Here is a 25,695-nt window from a genome sequence, read left to right on the forward strand (position 1 = left end):
AGCATGATTACATTTAAAAGACTGTTTAAAAAAGAAGTACTGAAGAAGTACGAGGAGGAAAGAGAGTGATGCCCTCAGCACGGAGCGATGAGAGAGAGGTGTATGGTCAGAGAGTGTTTGGGCCTGTGTGTGTGTGTGTGTGTGTGTGTATGTGTGTGTGTGTGTGTGTGTGTTTTTTGTCTCATCTGGTCTTGTCTCATAGTAACAGTGGTACTATTGTATTGTTAGTGTACAGGAGCTCTTCTTGTTTTTGTTTGTATAGTATTGTTCTTGTATTATATTGTTTATGTTAAATGTGGAGTGAGTGAGAGGGGTTGGGAGATTATAAGCATTTGCTTCATCCAACCTCTTTTCAAGCCTTGCATAAATGTCACTGCCAAAATGTAAAAAAAAAAAAAAAAAATGTGTGTTGTTGTACTGTGCAGGTTTGAAATAAATAATTCAATCAATCAATCAACAGTGTGGCACATATTTGTAACAGTGTTAAAGTTGTTCATACGGCCACCCTCAGTGTGACCTGTATGGCTGTTGATCAAGTATGCTTTGCATTCACTTGTGTGTGTGAAAAGCCGTAGATATTATGTGATAGGGCCGGCACTTAAAGGCAGCGCCTTTAAGGCACGCCCCCAATATTGTTGTCCGGGTGAAAATCGGGAGAAAATCGGGAGAATGGTTGCCCCATGGGAATTTCGCGAGGGGCACTGAAATTCGGGAGTCTCCCGGAAAAATCGGGAGGGTTGGCAAGTATGTGGTGAGGCATATTGTCGCCATGGAAACAAACCAAGCACACCTGGGAGTTTGGGTGTCCCTCGGGGGTCGAACTATCAGAAACAGCGGCGGGGTTCATAAAAGTGACCAACTTCACCGATGTGGTTGAAAACAGTATCATGATACCGATACTTAAAGGTGTTTCGATTAGAGACGTCCGATAATGGCTTTTTTGCCGATATCCGATATTGTCCAACTCTTAATTACCGATTCCGATATCAACCGATACCGATACATACAGTCGTGGAATTAACACATTATTATGCCTAATTGTGTCGTGATGCCCCACTGGATGCATTAAACAATGTAACAAGGTTTTCCAAAATAAATCAACTCAAGTTATGGAAAAAAATGCCAACATGGCACTGCCATATTTATTATTGAAGTCACAAAGTGCTTTTTTTTTTTTAACATGCCTCAAAACAGCAGCTTGGAATTTGGGACATGCTCTCCCTGAGAGAGCAAGAAGAGGTTGAGGTGGGCGGGGTTGCGGGGGTGTATATTGTAGTGTCCCGGAAGAGTTAGTGCTGCAAGGGTTTCTGGGTATTTGTTCTGTTGTGTTTATGTTGTGTTACGGTGCGGATGTTCTCCCGCAATTTGTTTGTCATTCTTGTTTGGCGTGGGTTCACAGTGTGGCGCATATTTGTAACAGTGTTAAAGTTGTTTATTCGGCCACCCTCAGTGTGACCTGTATGGCTATTGATCAAGTATGCTGGCATTCATTTGTGATAGGGCCGGCACTTAAAGGCAGTGCCTTTAAGGCACGCCCCCAATATTGTTGTCCGGGTGAAAATCGGGAGAAATTCGGGAGAATGGTTGCCCTGGGAGAATTTCGGGAGGGGCACTGAAATTCGGGAGTCTCCCGGAAAAATACCGCAAGTATGTGGTGAGGCGTGTGGTCGCCATGGAAACAAACCAAGCACACCTGGTAGTTTGGGTGTCCCTCGGGGGTCGAAATATCAGAAACAGCGGCGGGTTTCATAAAAGTGACCAACTTCACCGATGTGGTTGAAAACAGTATCATGATACCGATACTTAAAGGTGTTTCGATTAGAGACGTCCGATAATGGCTTTTTTGCCGATATCCGATATTCCGATATCCGATATTCCGATATTGTCCAACTCTTAATTACCGATTCCGATATCAACCGATACCGGTATATACAGTGGTGGAATTAACACATTATTATGCCTAATTCTGTTGTGATGCCCCGCTGGATGCATTAAACAATGTAACAAGGTTTTCCAAAATAAATCAACTCAAGTTATGGCGAAAAAAATGCCAACATGGCACTGCCATATTTATTATTGAAGTCACAAAGTGCATTATTTTTTTTTAACATGCCTCAAAACAGCAGCTTGGAATTTGGGACATGCTCTCCCTGAGAGAGCATGAGGAGGTTGAGGTGGGCAGGTTTTGGGGGTGTATATTGTAGCGTCCCGGAAGAGTAAGTGCTGCAAGGGTTTCTGGGTATTTGTTCTGTTGTGTTTATGTTGTGTTACGGTGCGGATGTTCTCCCGAAATGTGTTTGTCATTCTTGTTTGGCGTGGGTTCACAGTGTGGCGCATATTTGTAACAGTCTTAAAGTTGTTTATACGGCCACCCTCAGTGTGACCTGTATGGCTGTTGACCAAGTATGCTTGCATTCACTTGTGTGTGTGTGAAAAGCCGTAGATATTATGTGATAGGGCCGGCACGTAAAGGCAGCGGCGGGGTTCATAAAAGTGACCAACTTCACCGATGGGGTTGAAAACAGTATCATGATACCGATACTTAAAGGTGTTTCGATTAGAGACGTCCGATAAAGGCTTTTTTGCCAATATCCGATATACTCTTAATTACCGATTCCGATATCAACCGATACCGATATATACAGTCGTGGAATTAATACATTATTATGCCTAATTTTGTTGTGATGCCCCGCTGGATGCATTAAACAATGTAACAAGGTTTTCCAAAATAAATCAACTCAAGTTATGGGAAAAAATGCCAACATGGCACTGCCATATTTATTATTGAAGGTCAGGGAATTACTACCGTATCCATTCAAATGTGAACGGTACCCATTCCTACCGATTAGCATTAGCAACTTTACATGGCGATTTCAACACCTCCAAATTTGTGAATGAAAACTACAACTAAGATGAACGTTAAAATCAAACAGCTGGTGCATAATAAGTACAATATTTACAGTATAAACACTTTTTGCAGCGCAACGAAAACTAAAAAAAACTCCATAAACTATGCATTACTGCTATCTAACACAGAAAAAAACACAGACGTCCACTGCAGTGGACATACATTTTCAGTTCTGTCAGAGCTACACGTTCTGGAAACATGAATCCGTCAGGAAAAAACACAAATGTCCACTAGAGTGGACATGACGTCAATTTCTTTTGTCAATTACATATTTTGGATTAAAAAAAACACAGACGTCCACTGCAGTGGACACAAGTTTTCAGTTCTGTCAGAGCTACACGTTCTGGAAACATGAATCTGTTAGGAAAAAACACAAACGTCCACTAGAGTGGACATGACGTCAATTTCTTTTGTCAACTACATATTTTGGATTAAAAAAAAAAAACCACAGACGTCCACTGCAGTGGACATAAGTTTTCAGTTCTGTCAGAGCTACACGTTCTGGAAACAGGAAAAAACACAAACGTCCACTAGAGTAGACATGACGTCAATTTCCTTTGTCAATTACATATTTTGGATTAAAAAAAACCCAAAAAAACCCCCACAGACGTCCACTGCAGTGGACATAAGTTTTCAGTTCTGTCAGAGCTACACATTCTGGAAACAGGAAAAAACACAAACGTCCACTAGAGTGGACACGACGTCAATTTCTTTTGTCCATTACATATTCTGGATGAAAAATATGAAAAAGACAAATAGTGGACATAATTATTTGTCTAATTCTTTTGCCATGCCACTGCTACAAAAAAAACACAGACGTCCACTACAGTGGACAGAAGTTTTCAGTTCTGTCAGAGCTACGCGTTCCGGAAACATGAATCTGTTAGGAAAAAACATAAATGTCCACTAGAGTGGACATGACGTCATTTTCTTTTGTCAATTACATATTTTGGATTATTTTAAAAACACAGACGTCCACTGCAGTGGACATAAGTTTTCAGTTCTGTCAGAGCTACGCGTTCCGGAAACATGAATCCGTTAGGAAATAACATAAACGTCCACTAGAGTGGACATGACGTCATTTTCTTTTGTCAATTACATATTTTGGATTATTTTAAAAACACAGACGTCCACTGCAGTGGACATAAGTTTTCAGTTCTGTCATAGTTACACGTTCTGGAAACATGAATCCGTTAGGAAAAAACACAAACGTCCACTAGAGTGGACATGACGTCAATTTCTTTTGTCAATTACATATTTTGGATTAAAAAAAAAACCCCACAGACGTCCACTGCAGTGGACATAAGTTTTCAGTTCTGTCAGAGCTACACATTCTGGAAACAGGAAAAAACACAAACGTCCAGTAGAGTGGACATGACGTCAATTTCTTTTGTCCATTACATATTCTGGATGAAAAATATGAAAAAGACAAATAGTGGACATGATTATTTGTCTAATTCTTTTGCCATGCCACCGCTACAAAAAAAACACAGACGTCCACTGCAGTGGACAGAAGTTTTCAGTTCTGTCAGAGCTACGCGTTCCGGAAACATGAATCTGTTAGGAAAAAACATAAATGTCCACTAGAGTGGACATGACGTCATTTTCTTTTGTCAATTACATATTTTGGATTATTTTAAAAACACAGACGTCCACTGCAGTGGACATAAGTTTTCAGTTCTGTCAGAGCTACACATTCTGGAAACAGGAATCCGTTAGGAAAAAACATAAACGTCCACTAGAGTGGACATGACGTCATTTTCTTTTGTCAATTACATATTTTGGATTATTTTAAAAACACAGACGTCCACTGCAGTGGACATAAGTTTTCAGTTCTGTCATAGTTACACGTTCTGGAAACATGAATCCGTTAGGAAAAAACACAAATGTCCACTAGAGTGGACATGACGTCAATTTCTTTTGTCAATTACATATTTTGGATTAAAAAAAACACAGACGTCCACTGCTGTGGACACAAGTTTTCAGTTCTGTCAGAGCTACACGTTCTGGAAACATGACACTGTTGGGGAAAAAACACAAACGTCCACTAGAGTGGACATGACGTTAATTTCTTTGTCTAATTCTTTTGCCATGCCACCGCTACAAAAAAAAAACAAAGACGTCCACTGCAGTGGACAGAAGTTTTCAGTTCTGTCAGAGCTACGCGTTCCGGAAACATGAATCTGTTAGGAAAAAACATAAATGTCCACTAGAGTGGACATGACATCATTTTCTTTTGTCAATTACATATTTTTGATTATTTTAAAAACACAGACCTCCACTGCAGTGGACATAAGTTTTCAGTTCTGTCATAGTTACACGTTCTGGAAACATGAATCCGTTAGGAAAAAACACAAACGTCCACTAGAGTGGACATGACGTCAATTTCTTTTGTCAATTACATATTTTGGATTAAAAAAAAAACCCCACAGACGTCCACTGCAGTGGACATAAGTTTTCAGTTCTGTCAGAGCTACACATTCTGGAAACAGGAAAAAACACAAACGTCCAGTAGAGTGGACATGACGTCAATTTCTTTTGTCCATTACATATTCTGGATGAAAAATATGAAAAAGACAAATAGTGGACATGATTATTTGTCTAATTCTTTTGCCATGCCACCGCTACAAAAAAAACACAGACGTCCACTGCAGTGGACAGAAGTTTTCAGTTCTGTCAGAGCTACGCGTTCCGGAAACATGAATCTGTTAGGAAAAAACATAAATGTCCACTAGAGTGGACATGACGTCATTTTCTTTTGTCAATTACATATTTTGGATTATTTTAAAAACACAGACGTCCACTGCAGTGGACATAAGTTTTCAGTTCTGTCAGAGCTACACATTCTGGAAACAGGAATCCGTTAGGAAAAAACATAAACGTCCACTAGAGTGGACATGACGTCATTTTCTTTTGTCAATTACATATTTTGGATTATTTTAAAAACACAGACGTCCACTGCAGTGGACATAAGTTTTCAGTTCTGTCATAGTTACACGTTCTGGAAACATGAATCCGTTAGGAAAAAACACAAATGTCCACTAGAGTGGACATGACGTCAATTTCTTTTGTCAATTACATATTTTGGATTAAAAAAAACACAGACGTCCACTGCTGTGGACACAAGTTTTCAGTTCTGTCAGAGCTACACGTTCTGGAAACATGACACTGTTGGGGGAAAAACACAAACGTCCACTAGAGTGGACATGACGTTAATTTCTTTGTCTAATTCTTTTGCCATGCCACCGCTACAAAAAAAAAACAAAGACGTCCACTGCAGTGGACAGAAGTTTTCAGTTCTGTCAGAGCTACGCGTTCCGGAAACATGAATCTGTTAGGAAAAAACATAAATGTCCACTAGAGTGGACATGACATCATTTTCTTTTGTCAATTACATATTTTTGATTATTTTAAAAACACAGACCTCCACTGCAGTGGACATAAGTTTTCAGTTCTGTCAGAGCTACGCGTTCCGGAAACATGAATCCGTTAGGAAAAAACACAAACGTCCACTAGAGTTGACATGACGTCAATTTCTTTTGTCAATTACATATTTTGGATTTTTTTTTAAAACACAGACGTCCACTGCAGTGGACAAACGTTTTCAGTTTTGTCAGAGTTACACGTTCTGGAAACATGAATCTGTTAGGAAAAAACATAAATGTCCACTAGAGTGGACATGACGTCAATTTCTTTTGTCAATTACATATTTTGGATTAAAAAAAACACAGACGTCCACTGCAGTGGACACAAGTTTTCAGTTCTGTCAGAGCTACACGTTCTGGAAACATGACACTGTTGGGGAAAAAACACAAACGTCCACTAGAGTGGACATGACGTTAATTTCTTTGTCTAATTCTTTTGCCATGCCACCGCTACAAAAAAAAAACAAAGACGTCCACTGCAGTGGACAGAAGTTTTCAGTTCTGTCAGAGCTACGCGTTCCGGAAACATGAATCTGTTAGGAAAAAACATAAATGTCCACTAGAGTGGACATGACATCATTTTCTTTTGTCAATTACATATTTTTGATTATTTTAAAAACACAGACCTCCACTGCAGTGGACATAAGTTTTCAGTTCTGTCAGAGCTACGCGTTCCGGAAACATGAATCCGTTAGGAAAAAACACAAACGTCCACTAGAGTTGACATGACGTCAATTTCTTTTGTCAATTACATATTTTGGATTTTTTTTTAAAACACAGACGTCCACTGCAGTGGACAGAAGTTTTCAGTTTTGTCAGAGTTACACGTTCTGGAAACAGGAATCTGTTAGGAAAAAATATAAATGTCCACTAGAGTGGACATGACGTCAATTTCTTTTGTCAATTACATATTTTGGATTAAAAAAAACACAGACGTCCACTGCAGTGGACACAAGTTTTCAGTTCTGTCAGAGCTACACGTTCTGGAAACATGAATCTGTTAGGAAAAAACACAAACGTCCACTAGAGTGGACATGATGTTAATTTCTTTGTCTAATTCTTTTGCCATGCCACCGCTACAAAAAAAACCCACAGACGTCCACTGCAGTGGACATAAGTTTTCAGTTCTGTCAGAGCTAGGCGTTCCGGAAACATGAAGACCGCTGACAAACGGCGTGACTTTTAGCGAGGTCAGATGGCGAATGCTAAGCTAAGGTAGCGGTTTGCTGTGTTGTCACCAAAGTCACGGCAGAAGGCACTGGGGGGGGGCTTTAAGAGGCTCTCAGGTCCCGCCTGATTACAAGGTTAAGGTAAGGTTAAGTGACGTGACAGTACCCCCCCCCCCCCCCCCCCCAACACCACATTTAAAGGCGATGCTCTCACGCCTCAAGAAACTATTGTCACCACAGAGGACCTTTAATGATTATTATTTTGCGGCACACAGCTGCTTGCTGCTAAAGAGTGTCTTGTCCAGAAGGGGACAATCTGGCCCTCTAATTGCTGTCACTGAAGCCTGGATTCATTATGTGACTTTCCCATTAAAATGTGAGCATTCATTTGTATAATGAAATATCAGCCTGCCCTGCACACTGTGTTCATTAGCACGCTGCTAGCTACCTCCTAAAAAAGAAAAAAAAAAGTCCCCCCCCCCTGCTGCTAATGGATATTTGCCCACTGCCCGCTCAAAGATGAAACGACGTTAGCCCTTTAACTTTTTGCGGTAAATTTAAGATCACTTCATTTCTTTCAAGCGGCGGTTAGCGCCTCGTTAATCTCGCGGCCAGGCGAGCCGAGGGGAGGCCGGCGGAGAGGATCCGGATCCGCTCCTGGTCTTGATCAGGACGTCGGAGCGATTAGCTCTCGGCCGTGATTTACGAGCGTCCATCACGCCGCCTCCGTGCAGATAAACATCCTCGCCGGCCTTCAGCGCCTTGTCACGCGCTCACGCTGAGTGGAGGACGACAAGAGAGATGCTGAGTCTGCTGATGCTATCTGAGAGACATGCTAACCAGCGCTTCATGCTAGCTTGGAACGTAAACAATCGCTAGCTAGCTAAATGGCTAGGATCAAATGCTAATAGGTCTGTGCTAGCTTGGAACGTAAACACGCTTCACTTTCCCAACATGCTAACTATGCCATGTTATCACTCCTCTTTCCCAACATTCTAATTATGCCATGTTATCGCTCCTCTTTCCCAACATTCTAATTATGGCATGTTATCACTCCTCTTTCCCAACATGCTAACTATGCCATGTTATCGCTCCTCTTTCGCAACATGCTAACTATGCCATGTTATCGCTCTTCTTTCCCTACATTCTAACTATGCCATGTTATCGCTCCTCTTTCCCAACATTCTAACTATGCCTTGTTATCGCTCCTCTTTCCCAACATGCCAACTATGCCATGTTATCGCTCCTCTTTCCTAACATGCTAACTATGCCATGTTAGTGCTCCTCTTTCCCAACATTCTAACTATGCCATGTTAGCACTCCTCTTTCCCAACATTCTAACTATGCCATGTTAGCGCTCTTGTTTCCCAACATTCTAACTATAACATGTTATCGCTCCTCTTTCCCAACATGCTAACTATGCCATGTTATCGCTCCTCTTTCGCAACATGCTAACTATGGCATGTCATCGCTCCTCTTTCCCAACATACTAAATATGGCATGTTATCGCTCCTCTTTCCTAACATGCTAACTATGACATGTTAGCGCTCCTCTTTCCCAACATGCTAACTATGCCATGTTATCGCTCCTCTTTCCTAACATGCTAACTATGCCATGTTAGCGCTCCTCTTTCCCAACATGCCAACTATGCCATGTTATCGCTCCTCTTTCCTAACATGCTAACTATGCCATGTTAGCGCTCCTCTTTCCCAACATGCTAACTATGCCATGTTATCGCTCCTCTTTCCCAACATGCTAACTATGCCATGTTAGCACTCCTCTTTCCCAACATGCCAACTATGCCATGCTATCGCCCCTCTTTCCCAACATTCTAACTATGCCATGTTATCGCTCCTTTTTCCCAACATTCTATGCCATGTTATTGCTCCTTTTTCCCAACATGCTAACTATGGCATGTTAGCGCTCCTCTTTCCCAACATGCTAACTATGCCATGTTATCGCTCCTCTTTCCCAACATTCTAACTATGGCATGTTATCGCTCCTATTTCCCAACATGCTAACTATGCCATGTTATTGCTCCTCTTTCCCAACATGCTAACTATTGGATGTTATCGCTCCTCTTTCCCAAAATTCTAACTATGCCATGTTATCGCTCCTTTTTCCCAACATTCTATGCCATGTTATTGCTCCTTTTTCCCAACATGCTAACTATGCCATGTTATCGCTCCTCTTTCCCAACATGCTACCTATGGCATGTTAGCGCTCCTCTTTCCCAACATGCTAACTATGCCATGTTTTCGCTCCTCTTTCCCAACATTCTAACTATGGCATGTTATCGCTCCTCTTTCCCAACATGCTAACTATGCCATGTTATTGCTCCTCTTTCCCAACATGCTAACTATTGGATGTTATCGCTCCTCTTTCCCAACATGCCAACTATGCCATGTTATCGCTCTTCTTTCCCTACATTCTAACTATGCCATGTGATCGCTCCTCTTTCCCAACATGCTAACTATGCCATGTTATCGCTCTTCTTTCCCTACATTCAAACTATGCCATGTTATCGCTACTCTTTCCCAACATTCTAACTATGCCATGTTATTGCTCCTCTTTCCCAACATGCCACTTATGCCATGTTATCGCTCCTCCTTCCCAACATGCTAACTATGCCTTGTTAGCGCTCCTCTTTCCCAACATGCCAACTATGCCATGTTATCGCTCCTCTTTCCCAACATTCTAACTATGCCATGTTATCGCTCCTCTTTCCCAACATTCTAACTATGCCATGTTATCGCTCCTCTTTCCCAACATGCCAACTATGCCATGTTATCGCTCCTTTTTCCCAACATTCTAACTATGCCATGTTATCGCTCCTTTTCCCCAACATTCTAACTATGCCATGTTATTGCTCCTCTTTCCCAACATGCCAACGATGCCATGTTATCGCTTCTCTTTCCCAACATTCTAACTATGCCATGTTATCGCTCCTCTTTCCCAACATTCTAACTATGCCATGTTATCTCTCCTCTTTCCCAACATGCCAACTATGCCATGTTATCGCTCCTCTTTCCCAACATTCTAACTATGCCATATTATCGCTCCTCTTTCCTAACATGCTAACTATGCCATGTTATCGCTCCTCTTTCCCAACATGCTAACTATGCCATGTTATCGCTCCTCTTTCCCAACATGCTAACTATGCCATGTTAGCGCTCCTCTTTCCCAACATGCTAACTATGCCATGTTATCGCTCTTCTTTCCCTACATTCTAACTATGCCATGTTAGTGCTCCTCTTTCCCAACATTCTAACTATGCCATGTTAGTGCTTCTCTGCAATTGTATTATTATGAAGGTCAGAAAGAGGGATTTTGAAGGTCAGAGGGGGGATTTTGAAGGTCAGAAGGGGGATTTTGAAGGTCAGAGGGGGGATTTTGAAGGTCAGAAGGGGGATTACAACCAGGGTGGTCTATTTAGCTCACCACAAAATGGGAGTGAAGAAAAAAAAAAGTCAGAGATGAACTCTGCGAGACTGAATGAAGAGAAAAGTGAGCTATGATTTTTTTCAGCTGTTCAGGATTTCCACTCGGAGCCGCGAGCGCCTCGGCACTGCTAGGATTACGGCGACGTGAAGAGCAGGAAGCGACAGTGAGGTCACCGCCATTTTCAAGATGGTCTCCAGGAAGTGAGGCGGACATTAATGTGTTTCATGTGTTCAAACGTTGCACCTCACCAACGGAAGGGAGTGGCCAAACAAAGACTCTCACATCGCTGCGATCCTTTCTATTTTTAATGGAGTACGCATGGAAAATAATCCACTATGGGGCCAAAATAAGTTGTAAGTGGCAGCACTTAGACAGAAAAGGTGAGAAACACTATTGACTAAAATAAGTCTCAGAATAGTATAAAAGTGGCATCTTTGTGAGTCTTCAGTGAAGTTAAAACGGAGGTTAAATATTCATTTACATGAAGTATTTCACATTGTTTTCCGCATGTAAAAGTAATTATCCTTTATAAAATGTGTATTTGTGCGAGTATTTCTTAGATGGACATTATTTCTGTTAGAAAAAATGTATTTGGTTTACAAGCGCGTGCTAGTTAGGGTTTGTGTACGTCTTAAACCAGAGGTGTGCAAGGTGCGGCCTGGGGGTCATTTACAGCCCGTCGCTAGCTCTATATATATATATATATATATATATATATATATATATATATATATATATATATACATACAAACATATCCATCCATCCATCTTATCCATCTTCTTCCGCTTATCCGAGGTCGGGTCGCGGGGGCAGCAGCTTAAGCAGGGAAGCCCAGACTTCCCTCTCCCCAGCCACTTCGTCCAGCTCTTCCCGGGGCATCCCGAGGCGTTCCCAGGCCACCCGGGAGAGATAGTCTTCCCAACGTGTCCTGGGTCTTCCCCGTGGCCTCCTACCGGTCGGACGTGCCCGAAACACCTCCCTAGGGAGGCGTTCGGGTGGCATCCTGACCAGATGCCCGAACCACCTCATCTGGCTCCTCTCGATGTGGAGGAGCAGCGGCTTTACTTTGAGCTCATCCCAGATGACAGAGCTTCTCACCCTATCTCTAAGGGAGAGCCCCGCCATCCGGCGGAGGAAACTCATTTCGGCCGCTTGTACCCGTGATCTTGTCCTTTCGGTCATGACCCAAAGCTCATGACCATAGGTGAGGATGGGAACGTAGATCGACCGGTAAATCGAGAGCTTTGCCTTCCGGCTCAGTTCCTTCTTCACCACAACGGATCGATACAGCGTCCGCATTACTGAAGACGCCGCACCGATCCGCCTGTCGATCTCACTATCCACTCTTCCCTCACTCGTGAACAAGACTCCAAGGTACTTGAACTCCTCCACTTGGGGCAGGGTCTCCTCCCCAACCCGGAGATGGCACTCCACCCTTTTCCGGGCGAGAACCATGGACTCGGACTTGGAGGTGCTGATTCCCATCCCAGTCGCTTCACACTTGGCTGCGAACCGATCCAGTGAGAGCTGAAGATCCTGGCCAGATGAAGCCATCAGGACCACATCATCTGCAAATAGCAGAGACCTAATCCTGCAGCCACCAAACCGGATCCCCTCAACGCCTTGACTGCGCCTAGAAATTCTGTCCATAAAGGTTATGAACAGAATCGGTGCCAAAGGGCAGCCTTGGCAGAGTCCAACCCTCACTAGAAACGTGTCCGACTTACTGCCGGCAATACGGACCAAGCTCTGGCACTGATCATACAGGGAGCGAACTGCCACAATCAGACAGTCCGTTACCCCATACTCTCTGAGCACTCCCCACAGGACTTCCCGGGGTACACGGTCGAATGCCTTCTCCAAGTCCACAAAGCACATGTAGACTGGTTGGGCAAACTCCCATGCACCCTCAAGGACCCTGCCGAGAGTATGGAGCTGGTCCACAGTTCCACGACCAGGACGAAAACTACACTGTTCCTCTTGAATCCGAGGTTCGACTATCCGGCGTAGCCTCCTCTCCAGTACACCTGAATAGACCTTACCGGGAAGGCTGAGGAGTGTGATCCCACGATAGTTGGAACACACCCTCCGGTTCCCCTTCTTAAAGAGAAGAACCACCACCCCGGTCTGCCAATCCGGAGGTACCGCCCCCGATGTCCACGCGATGTTGCAGGGTCTTGTCAACCAAGACAGTCCCACAACATCCAGAGCCTTAAGGAACTCTGGGCGGATCTCATGCCACTGAGGAGCATTGTCCCACCCACACAACCATCTGATTGGTACACACAGAGCGGTAACAGCCAATCAGCAGTGCGTATTCAGAGCGCATGTAGTCAGTGCTTAGCGTTTAGCAGGTAAGCATCAGGCAGCGGACTCTACCCTAATTATAATAAACACCTCCCAGTCAACTACTAGTAACATCACTATGAGCCCGTTGACCTTCGAGAAATATAAAAGGCAGCTCAGCTCGCTCGCAGTCCTGGCTTGAGGTGAAGGCTAATTCGCTTTTAGCGTAACGTTAGCTCATTTTGCGGTGTGTGTGAGTGTGTGTGTGTGTGTTACGGACAGCAAAGCCCTGTCTGTCTGCTATTTCATTTGACCTTTTTCTGTGTTGATTGAGCTGTGTTGAAGCAGCAAAAAAGGACATTATGTTAAATGAAGAGTTTCTGTCTCTGATAGTTGATATAATAATGTAAGTGCATCATAAAGCGTACATGAACTCCATGGTGTTCAGGGATGAATAGTCGCTCTTATTGCTATTGTACCATTTTTTTCAGCTATAGTTACATTAATCATTAGTAATGCAGCAGCCTAGTTGTGAATGGCAGGGTCCCTGCTATCACATGTTGATAAAAATATAACATTTACATAATGAATCAACTACAGGCTTCCCAAATGCTGTAATAAATGAAGCATGATGAGTTGACTTGAAACTGTTTAATGTTGCACTTTTTATATGTAGAAGAAAAGTTTTGTCATTTTATTTAATCTGAGCAACAACTTGAGGCAGTTTAATGTTGATTAACGAGGGCAGAATTATTATAGTGTTCCCAATGTTAAAAGGATAAAGCCATTGTTTACAAATTTGGTAAATAAATAACCAAAAAATTTATATTTTGTTCGTTTTCTTAGAGTACCGAAAATGAACCGAACTGTGACCTCTAAACCGAGGTACGTACCGAACCGAAATGTTTGTGTACCGTTACACCCCTACTATATTGTCATGGTTTTTCCCGGTAAGGTTTATTCAGGTGTACTGGAGAGGAGGCTACGCCGGATAGTCGAACCTCGGATTCAAGAGGAACAGTGTGGTTTTCGTCCTGGTCGTGGAACTGTGGACCAGCTCTATACTCTCGGCAGGGTCCTTGAGGGTGCATGGGCGTTTGCCCAACCAGTCTACATGTGCTTTGTGGACTTGGAGAAGGCATTCGACCGTGTCCCTCGGGAGGTCCTGTGGGGAGTGCTCAGAGAGTATGGGGTATCGGACTGTCTGATTGTGGCAGTTCGCTCCCTGTACGATCAGTGTCAGAGCTCGGTCCGCATTGCCGGCAGTAAGTCGGACACGTTTCCAGTGAGGGTTGGACTCTGCCAAGGCTGCCCTTTGTCACCGATTCTGTTTATAACTTTTATGGACAGAATTTCTAGGCGCAGTCAAGGCGTTGAGGGGATCTGGTTTGGTGGCTGCAGGATTAGGTCTCTGCTTTTTGCGGATGATGTGGTCCTGATGGCTTCATCTGGCCGGGATCTTCAGCTCTCGCTGGATCGGTTCGCAGCCGAGTGTGAAGCGACTGGGATGAGAATCAGCACCTCCAAGTCCGAGTCCATGGTTCTCGCCCGGAAAAGGGTGGAGTGCCATCTCCGGGTTGGTGAGGAGACCCTGCCCCAAGTGGAGGAGTTCAAGTACCTCGGAGTCTTGTTCACGAGTGGGGGAAGAGTGGATCGTGAGATCGACAGGCGGATCGGTGCGGCGTCTTCAGTAATGCGGACGCTGTATCGATCCGTTGTGGTGAAGAAGGAGCTGAGCCGGAAGGCAAAGCTCTCGATTTACCGGTCGATCTACGTTCCCATCCTCACCTATGGTCATGAGCTTTGGGTCATGACCGAAAGGACAAGATCACGGGTACAAGCGGCCGAAATGAGTTTCCTCCGCCGGGTGGTGGGGCTCTCCCTTAGAGATAGGGTGAGAAGCTCTGCCATCCGGGGGGAGCTCAAAGTAAAGCCGCTGCTCCTCCACATCGAGAGGAGCCAGATGAGGTGGTTCGGGCATCTGGTCAGGATGCCACCCGAACGCCTCCCTAGGGAGGTGTTTAGGGCACGTCCAACCGGCAGGAGGCCACGGGGAAGACCCAGGACACGTTGGGAAGACTATGTTTCCCGGCTGGCCTGGGAACGCCTCGGGATCCCCCGGGACGAGCTGGACGAACTGGCTGGGGAGAGGGAAGTCTGGGCTTCCCTGCTTAGGCTGCTGCCCCCGCGACCCGACCTCGGATAAGCGGAAGAAGATGGATGGATGGATGGATGGTTTTGAAGGTGAAAACTTCAGAAATGGCCGCCGCATCCTTGTTTTAATTTGCCAGTTTGTGGCCCTCAGGGGACAAAGTTTGGGCATCCCTGGTTTGAACAAAGAGGTTTTCTGTATTTGTATCATTTTCCTACACACTTTGTCTTCCTTGAGTGGTTTGACCTCCACGTGACCCGGCGACATTTACGGGCAGTGTGCGTGTATGTGTGTGTGTGTGTGTGTGTGTGTGTGTGTGTGTGTGTGTGTGTGTGTGTAGGGGGGGTCGGCCCCCCTGACCGGAGTAGGAAGTGAAATCAATGAGGCATGGCGTCGCACGCACGTCCCCAAAGTGAGGACAGTGAGGACTTTGTATGGTCATTGAGGGTCACGCAGCATGGCGGTGATGTCATGGCTTCACACTGAGGCCTCGTTGTGCTCCACGCGGGAAACACGCCACTTAAAGACACGCACGCTGACTAACGAGGTCGCCCTGGTGGACGTGGCCGTGACGTGGCGGTGTGACGGCGTGGGAAAGGTGAGACGTACCTGTGTGTATGCGCAGGTGCACCTTGAGGTGGTGGGAGGTGCGGAAGGACTTGCCGCAGTACGGGCAGTCTTTGGAGGCGGAGCCTGCGGTCCGCTCGCGATGCTGCGACACCGAGGGCGGGACGCTGGCGGCCGCCTTCGCCGCCTCCTCTCCGACATCTGGAAGCAGACAAAAGACAAAGTGGTGTCACGTTATCATCATCATCATCATCGTCATCATCGTCATGGCGTTGTCATCATCACGTTATCATCGCCACATCTGGAGCGCCACCAGGAAAAGTGAGGCGTTCACGCCGCTAACTATGACTCCATTTTCTTCTGACAACTTTCTTTTTTTTTTTTTTGGGGACAGTATCATGAAGACTCCCAGCATGCATTGCGGTATTTTCTGTCACTATGTAGCATCAACGTATACAGTAGATATAGCAAACGTCCACTACAGTGGACATTTGTTTTTTTGTGTGTGTGTTCAGTTACATATTCTAGAAAAAAGTACCCCGTTATGAAAATTGCACACGTCCACTGCAGTGGACATATTTTTTTTTGTGGCTTTTTTAGTTTATTGTTCAATATTCTGGATAAATATGACCCTGTAATGAAAAATGCAAATGTCCACTGCAGTGGACATATATTTTGTTTTTTGTTGGGTTTTTTCTAGTCAGTTACATATTCTGGAAAAAAAAGTACCCCGTTATGAAAAATGCATACGTCCACTGCAGTGGACATGTGTTTTTTTTTGGTCCGTTTTAGTTTAGAGTTCCATATTCTGGATACATATGACCCTGTAATGAAAAATGCAAACGTCCACTGCAGTGGACATATATTTTGTTTTTTGTTGGGTTTTTTCTCGTCAGTTACATATTCTGGAAAAAAAGTACCCCGTTATGAAAAATGTGCACGTCCACTGCAGTGGACATATGTTTTTTTGTGTCTGTTTTAGTTTAGAGTTCCATATTCTGGATAAATATAACCCTGTTATGAAAAATGCATACGTCCACTGCAGTGGACATGTGTTTTTTTTTGGTCCGTTTTAGTTTAGAGTTCCATATTCTGGATACATATGACCCTGTAATGAAAAATGCAAACGTCCACTGCAGTGGACATATATTTTGTTTTTTGTTGGTTTTTTTCCTGATCATTTACATATTCTGGAAAAAAGTACCCCATTATGAAAAATGCAAACGTCCACTGCAGTGGACATATGTTTGTTTGTTTTTTGTCTGTTTTAGTTTAGAGTTCCATATTCTGGATAAATATGACCCTGTTATGAAAAATGCAAACGTCCACTGTAGTGGATATGTTTTATTGTCTGTTTTAGTTTAGAGTTCCATATTTTGGATAAATATGACCCTGTTATGAAAAATGCAGTGGACATATTTTTTTTGGTGTGTTTTTTTTTTTAGCCAGTTAAATTTTTTGGAAAAAAAGTACCCCATTATGAAAAATGCACACGTCCACTGCAATGGACATATGTTTTTTTGTGTCTGTTTTAGTTTAGAGTTCCATATTCTGGATAAATATGACCCTGTAATGAAAAATGCAAATGTCCACTATAGTGGACATATTTTTTGTGTGTGTTTTTTTCTAGTCAGTTATATATTCTGGAAAAAAAGTACCCCGTTATGAAAAATGCACACGTCCACTGCAGTGGACATGTGGTTTTGTTTGGTCCGTTTTAGTTCAGAGTTCCATATTCTGGATAAAAATAACCCTGTTATGAAAAATGCAAATATCCACTATAGTGGACATATTTTTTGTGTGTGTTTTTTTCCTGATCATTTACATATTCTGGAAGAAGGTACCCCATTATCAAAAATGCAAACGTCCACTGCAGTGGACATATGTTTTTTTCCCATCTGTTTTAGTTTAGAGTTCCATATTCTGGATAAATATGACCCTGTAATGAAAAATGCAAACGTCCACTGCAGTGGACATATATTTTGTTTTTTGTTGTTTTTTTTCTAGTCAGTTACATATTCTGGAAAAAAAAGTACCCCGTTATGAAAAATGCACACGTCCACTGCAGTGGACCTGTGTTTTTTTTTGGTCTGTTTTAGTTTAGAGTTCCATACTCTGGATAAATATGACCCTGTTAAGAAAAATGCAAATGTCCACTGTAGTGGACATATTTCTTTGTGTGTTTTTTTTTCTAGTCAGTTACATATTCTGGAAAAAAGTACCCCGTTATAAAAAATGCACACGTCCACTGAAGTGGACATATGTTTTTTTTGTGTCTGTTTTAGTTTAGAGTTCCATATTCTGGAAAAATATGACCCTGTAATGAAAAATGCAAACGTCCACTGCAGTGGACATATATTTTGTTTTTTGTTGGGTTTTTTCTAGTCAGTTATATATTCTGGAAAAAAGGTACCCCGTTATGAAAAATGCACACGTCCACTGCAGTGGACATGTGTTTTTTGTTGGTCCGTTTTAGTTTCGAGTTCCATATTCTGGATAAATATGACCCTGTTATGAAAAATGCAAACGTCCACTGCAGTGGACATATATTTTTTTTGTGTGTGTGTTTTTTCCAGTCAGTTACATATTCTGGAAAAAAGTACCCCATTATGAAAAATGCAAACATCCACTGCAGTGGACATATGTTTTTTTTTTTTGTCTGTTTTAGTTTCAAGTTCCATATTCTGGATAAATATGACCCTGTTATGAAAAATGCAAATGTCCACTGCAGTGGACATATATTTTTTTTGTGTGTGTATTTTTTACAGTCAGTTACATATTCTGGAAAAAAATACCCCATTATGAAAAATGCACACATCCACTGCAGTGGACATATGTTTGTTTGTTTTTTGTCTGTTTTAGTTTAGAGTTCCATATTCTGGATAAATATGACCCTGTTATGAAAAATGCAAACGTCCACTGTAGTGGACATGTTTTTTTGTCTGTTTTAGTTTAGAGTTCCACATATTCTGGATAAATATGACCCTGTTATGAAAAATGCAAATGTCCACTGTAGTGGACATATTTTTTTGTGTGTTTTTGTTTCTAGTCAGTTACATATTCTGGAAAAAAGTACTACAATATGGAAAATGCAAACGTCCACTGCAGTGGACATATTTTTTTGTTTGTGTGTGTTTTTTTTCTAGTCAGTTACATATTCTGGAAAAAAGTACCCCATTATGAAAAATGCACACGTCCACTGCAGTGGACATATGTTTTTTTGTGTCTGTTTTAGTTTAGAGTTCCATATTGGTGAAATCACTTCACAAAGTCTTGACGGGTTTTCACTCACAAAAAAAAACTGATGCTAATATACATTGACATGCTAATGATTAGCATTAGCGATTTTACATGGCGACTTCAACACCTCCGAATTTCTGGATGAAAACTACAACCAAGATGCACGTTACAATCAAACAGCTGGTGCGTGATAGGTACATTACTTACAGTATTAGCACTTTTTAGGGCGCAACACCTTACAGTATTAGCACTTTTTAGGGCGCAACAAACGACAAACCACAGCAAAGACTGAACTGAGTAGCCAACACACCATAAACTACTACTAGTTAAAATTCTCACTTCACAAAGGGTTGATGGGTTTTCACTCACCAAAAAAATAAAATAATGCTAATATACATTGACATGCTAATGATTAGCATTCGCGATTTTACATGGCGACTTTAACACCTCCGAATTTGTGAATGACGTTACACGTCATAATCAAACAGCTGGTGCGGGATAGGTACACTACTAATTGCTAGCATTTATATGGCATATCCAATGTAGATTAGCATTGAGCTAACACATTTCCAAAAGCGGCGCTAAACTGCACTTTTGAGCGGCAAGTGCTTGAGCTAAAGTATCAAAATATGGCACCGTTTGATTAGTACGATAAAAGTACCGAATTCAAAGTACCGACGGGAGTATTGCAATACTTTGTGGTAGTTTCCTGACCGTGCACTTTTTAAACGCCGAGCGAGCGGAGGAAGAGAAGGGCCTACCGGAAGTCGGTCAAATAATGGCGATAGTTTCGCCTTTTTTTTCTGCCGTTTTCTCGCTCACGGTGGAGTTGTTGACGGCGGCGGAGAAGAAAAGGACAGGAAATAGATTCCACCGTGTCAGCAAAGGCAGGATTTTCTCTCGCTGTGCCAGCTGACGATGACAGCTCGCTGTCACTGATATGATGGGGTGATAACGGCTTTGACCCCGCCCCCTTGCCCTCCTCTACTCTACGCCAAGAAGAAGAAGAAGAAAGAAAAAAAAAACCCGTTGACGCTCGCTTTACCGCGACGGCAGTCTGTTATCAACGCCATCACCTCGGCGAGGAGGTGAGCGACGACAACGTGGGAAACGCGTTGACGCGCTGACAGCCGCGGCGGCGGCGGCGGAGCGCATGGGGCCGAGCGCCAGCAAGACAACACATGTCGCTCAATTCCAAACAGCCAACATGGCCGCCCTGGCGCTTTGACGGGCGGCAGGCGTGCGTGCGTGAGCAGGGCGAGCGTCGAGGCGTCGTCGCGCGTGGCTTCACTTGGCGGGACGCGGTTCGGAGCGCCGGGCGTCTTCCTGCCGCCATCAATAAACACGCTTATTTCACACAACAAGAAGCTATTTTCCGTCCATCCATCCATTTTCCTCCGCTTATCCGAGGTCGAGTCGCGGGGACAGCAGCCTAAGCAGAGAAGCCCAGACTATTATAAAAACACAAATGTCCACTACACTGGACATGGCTATTTGTCTGTTTCTTTTGTCAACTATTATAAAAACACTAATGTCCACTACATTGGACATGGCTATTTGTCTGTTTCTTTTGTCAACTATTATAAAAACACTAATGTCCACTACATTGGACATGAATATGCGTCTGTTTCTTTTGTCAACTATTATAAAAACACAAATGTCCACTACATTGGACATAATTATTTGTCTGTTTCTTTTGTCAACTATTATAAAAACACTAATGTCCACTACATTGGACATGAATATGCGTCTGTTTCTTTTGTCAACTATTATAAAAACACAAATGTCCACTACATTGGACATAATTATTTGTCTGTTTCTTTTGTCAACTATTATAAAAACACAAATGTCCACTACACTGGACATGATTATGTGTCTGTCTCTTTTGTCAACTATTATAAAAACACTAATGTCCACTACACTGGACATGGCTATTTGTCTGTTTCTTTTGTCAACTATTATAAAAACACAAATGCCCACTACACTGGACATTATTATTTTTTTTTTTTTTGTCAGCTATTATAAAACACAAATGTCCACTACACTGGACATTAATTTTTTGTTTGTTTCTTTTGTCAACTATTATAAAAACAGAAATGTCCACTACATTGGACATGGCTATTTGTCTGTTTCTTTTGTCAACTATTATAAAAACACTAATGTCCACTACATTAGACATGGCTATTTGTCTGTTTCTTTTGTCAACTATTATAAAAACACAAATGTCCACTACATTGGACATGGCTATTTGTCTGTTTCTTTTGTCAACTATTATAAAAACACTAATGTCCACTACATTAGACATGGCTATTTGTCTGTTTCTTTTGTCAACTATTATAAAAACACTAATGTCCACTACATTGGACATGAATATGCGTCTGTTTCTTTTGTCAACTATTATAAAAACACAAATGTCCACTACATTGGACATAATTATTTGTCTGTTTCTTTTGTCAACTATTATAAAAACACAAATGTCCACTACACTGGACATGATTATGTGTCTGTCTCTTTTGTCAACTATTATAAAAACACTAATGTCCACTACACTGGACATGGCTATTTGTCTGTTTCTTTTGTCAACTATTATAAAAACACAAATGTCCACTACACTGGACATTATTATTATTTATTTTTTTGTCAACTATTATAAAACACAAATGTCCACTACACTGGACATTAATTTTTTGTTTGTTTCTTTTGTCAACTATTATAAAAACAGAAATGTCCACTACATTGGACATGATTATTGGTCTGTTTCTTTTGTCAGCTATTATAAAAACACAAATGTCCACTACACTGGACATTATTTTTTTTTTTTTTTTTTGTCAACTATTATAAAACACAAATGTCCACTACACTGGACATTAATTTTTTGTTTGTTTCTTTTGTCAACTATTATAAAAACAGAAATGTCCACTACACTGGACATGATTATGTGTCTGTCTCTTTTGTCAACTATTATAAAAACACTAATGTCCACTACACTGGACATGGCTATTTGTCTGTTTCTTTTGTCAACTATTATTAAAACACAAATGTCCACTACATTGGACATGATTATTTGTCTGTTTCTTTTGTCAACTATTATAAAAACACTAATGTCCACTACACTGGACATGGCTATTTGTCTGTTTCTTTTGTCAACTACTGTAAAAACACAAATGTCCACTACATTGGACATGGCTATTTGTCTGTTTCTTTTGTCAACTATTATAAAGACACAAATGTCCACTACACTGGACATGAATTTTTTTTTTTTTTTTTTTTTTTTTTTTTAATCAACTATTATAAAAAAAACTAATGTCCACTACACTGGACATTAATTTGTTGTTTGTTTCTTTTGTCAACTATTATAAAAACACAAATGTCCACTACATTGGACATGATTATTTGTCCGTTTCTTTTGTCAACTATTACAAAAACACAAATGTCCACTACACTGGACAATTTATTTTTGGTCTTCTTCTTTTGTCAAAGTTACATATTCTGGAAACAAATATGACTATTATAAAAACAAAAATGTCCACTACACTGGACATGATTATTTGTCCGTTTCTTTCGTCAACTATTATAAAAACACGAATGTCCACTACATTGGACATGGTTATTGGTCTGTTTATTTTGTCAACTACATATTTTAGAAACAAATATGACTATTATAAAAACATAAATGTCCACTACATTGGACATGGTTATTGGTCTGTTTATTTTGTCAACTACATATTTTAGAAACAAATATAACTATTATAAAAACATAAATGTCCACTACATTGGCCATGATCATTTGTCTGTTTCTTTTGTCAACTATTATAAGAACACAAATGTCCACTATAGTGGACAATTTATTGTTGGTCTTCTTCTTTTGTCAAAGTTACATATTCTGGAAACAAATATGACTATTACAAAAACCCAAATGTCCACTACATTGGACATGATTATTGGCCCGTTTCTTTTGTCAACTACATATTTTAGAAACAAATATGACTATTATATAAACACAAATGTCCACTACATTGGACACAATTATTTGTCCGTTTCTTTCGTCAACTATTATAAAAACACAGATGTCCACTACATTGGACATGATTATTTGTCCATTTCTTTTGTCAACTATTATAAAAACACAAATGTCCACTACACTGGACATGGTTTTTTGTCCGTTTCTTTTGTCAACTACATATTCTGGAAACAAATATGACTATTATAAAAACACAAATGTCCTCTACATTGGACATGATTATTGGCCAGTTTCTTTTGTCAACTATTATAAAAACACAAATGTCCACTACATTGGACATGATTATTTATTTGTCTGTTTCTTTTGTCAACTATTACAAAAACACGAATGTCCACTACATTGGACATGATTATTGGCCCGTTTCTTTTGTCAACTACATATTTTAGAAACAAATATGACTATTATATAAACACTAATGTCCACTACATTGGACATGATTATTTGTCCGTTTCTTTCGTCAACTATTATAAAAACACAAATGTCCACTACGCTGGACACGATTATTTGTCCGTTTCTTTTGTCAACTATTACAAAAACACAAATGTCCACTACACTGGACAATTTATTTTTGGTCTTCTTCTTTTGTCAAAGTTACATATTCTGGAAACAAATATGACTATTATAAAAACACAAATGTCCACTACACTGGACATGATTATTTGTCAGTTTCTTTCATCAACTATTATAAAAACACGAATGTCCACTACATTGGACATGATTATGTGTCTATTTCTTTTGTCAACTATTATAAAAACACAGATGTCCACTACATTGGACATGATTATGTGTCTGTTTCTTTTGTCAACTATTATAAAAACACTAATGTCCACTACACTGGACATGATTTTTTTTTTTTTTTTTTTTTTTTGTCAACTATTATAAAAACACAAATGTCCACTACACTGGACATTAATTTTTTTTAATTTTTTTGTCAACTATTATAAAAAAACTAATGTCCACTACACTGGACATGATTTTTTTGTTTGTTTCTTTTGTCAACTATTATATAAACACAAATGTCCACTACATTGGACACAATTATTTGTCCGTTTCTTTTGTCAACTATTATAAAAACACAAATGTCCACCACACTGGACATGATTATTTGTCTGTTTCTTTTGTCAACTACTATAAAAACACAAATGTCCACTACATTGGACATGATTATGTGTCTGTTTCTTTTGTCAACTATGATAAAAACACAAATGTCCACTACATTGGACATGGCTATGTGTCTGTTTCTTTTGTCAACTATTATAAAAACACAAATGTCCACTACACTGGACATTAATTTTTTTATTTTTTTTGTCAACTATTATAAAAACACTAATGTCCACTACATTGGACATGGCTATTTGTCTGTTTCTTTTGTCAACTATTATAAAAACACAAATGTCCACTACATTGGACATGATTATTTGTCTGTTTCTTTTGTCAACTATTATAAAAACACAAATGTCCACTACAATGGACATGATTATGTGTCTGTCTCTTTTGTCAACTATTATAAAAACACAAATGTCCACTACATTGGACATGATTATGTGTCTGTCTCTTTTGTCAACTATTATAAAAACACTAATGTCCACTACACTGGACATAATTATTTGTATGTTTCTTTTGTCAACTATTATAAAAACACAAATGTCCACTATATTGGACATGATTATTGGTCCGTTTCTTTTGTCAACTATTATAAAAACACAAATGTCCACTACATTGGACATGATTATTGGTCAGTTTCTTTTGTCAACTTTTATAAAAACACAAATGTCAACTACACTGGACATGATTATTTGTCTGTTTCTTTTGTCAACTACTATAAAAACACAAATGTCCACTACATTGGACATGATTATTTGTCTGTTTCTTTTGTCAACTTTTATAAAAACACAAATGTCCACTACACTGAACATGATTATTTGTCTGTTTCTTTTGTCAACTATTATAAAAACACAAATGTCCACTACATTGGACATGATTATTTGTCTGTTTCTTTTGTCAACTATTATAAAAACATGAATGTCCACTACATTGGACACGATTATTTGTCCGTTTCTTTTGTCAACTATTATAAAAACACGAATGTCCACTACATTGGACACGATTATTTGTCCGTTTCTTTTGTCAACTATTATAAAAACACGAATGTCCACTACATTGGACACGATTATTTGTCCGTTTCTTTTGTCAACTATTATAAAAACACAAATGTCCACTACATTGGACATGAGTATCACGTAAAATGTAGCGGTCTGTCAGGTAAAACAATGCAGCGGACCAGCGGTGGGCCGCATAAATGATTTGGCAAGACCACATCAAATGAAACGGCAGGCCAAATAAAAGGAAGTGGCGCACTACCTCAATTAAAGCAGCATATTACATAAAATGAGCGCCAGGCCACATAAAATGATGTGACGGACTACCTAAATCAACGCGACATATTACATAAAATGATGGGGCGGGCGACCTAAATGAATGC

At 40.8% G+C, this 25,695-nt stretch overlaps 1 protein-coding gene across 5 annotated transcripts in view; it reads right to left on the minus strand.

The window, feature by feature from the left end:
* Positions 1 to 25,695, minus strand: part of znf536 (zinc finger protein 536) — a 653,496-nt gene that overhangs the window by 149,915 nt on the left and 477,886 nt on the right. For all 5 annotated transcript variants that reach the window (XM_061963702.2, XM_061963703.2, XM_061963705.2 and 2 more), the window contains one exon: positions 15,995 to 16,153. In XM_061963702.2, the coding sequence (XP_061819686.2) occupies positions 15,995 to 16,153 (159 nt within the window). The remainder of the gene's footprint in view (positions 1 to 15,994; positions 16,154 to 25,695) is intronic.

The sequence above is a fragment of the Nerophis lumbriciformis genome, linkage group LG06 (assembly GCF_033978685.3).
Source record: "Nerophis lumbriciformis linkage group LG06, RoL_Nlum_v2.1, whole genome shotgun sequence".
NCBI lineage: Eukaryota > Metazoa > Chordata > Actinopteri > Syngnathiformes > Syngnathidae > Nerophis > Nerophis lumbriciformis.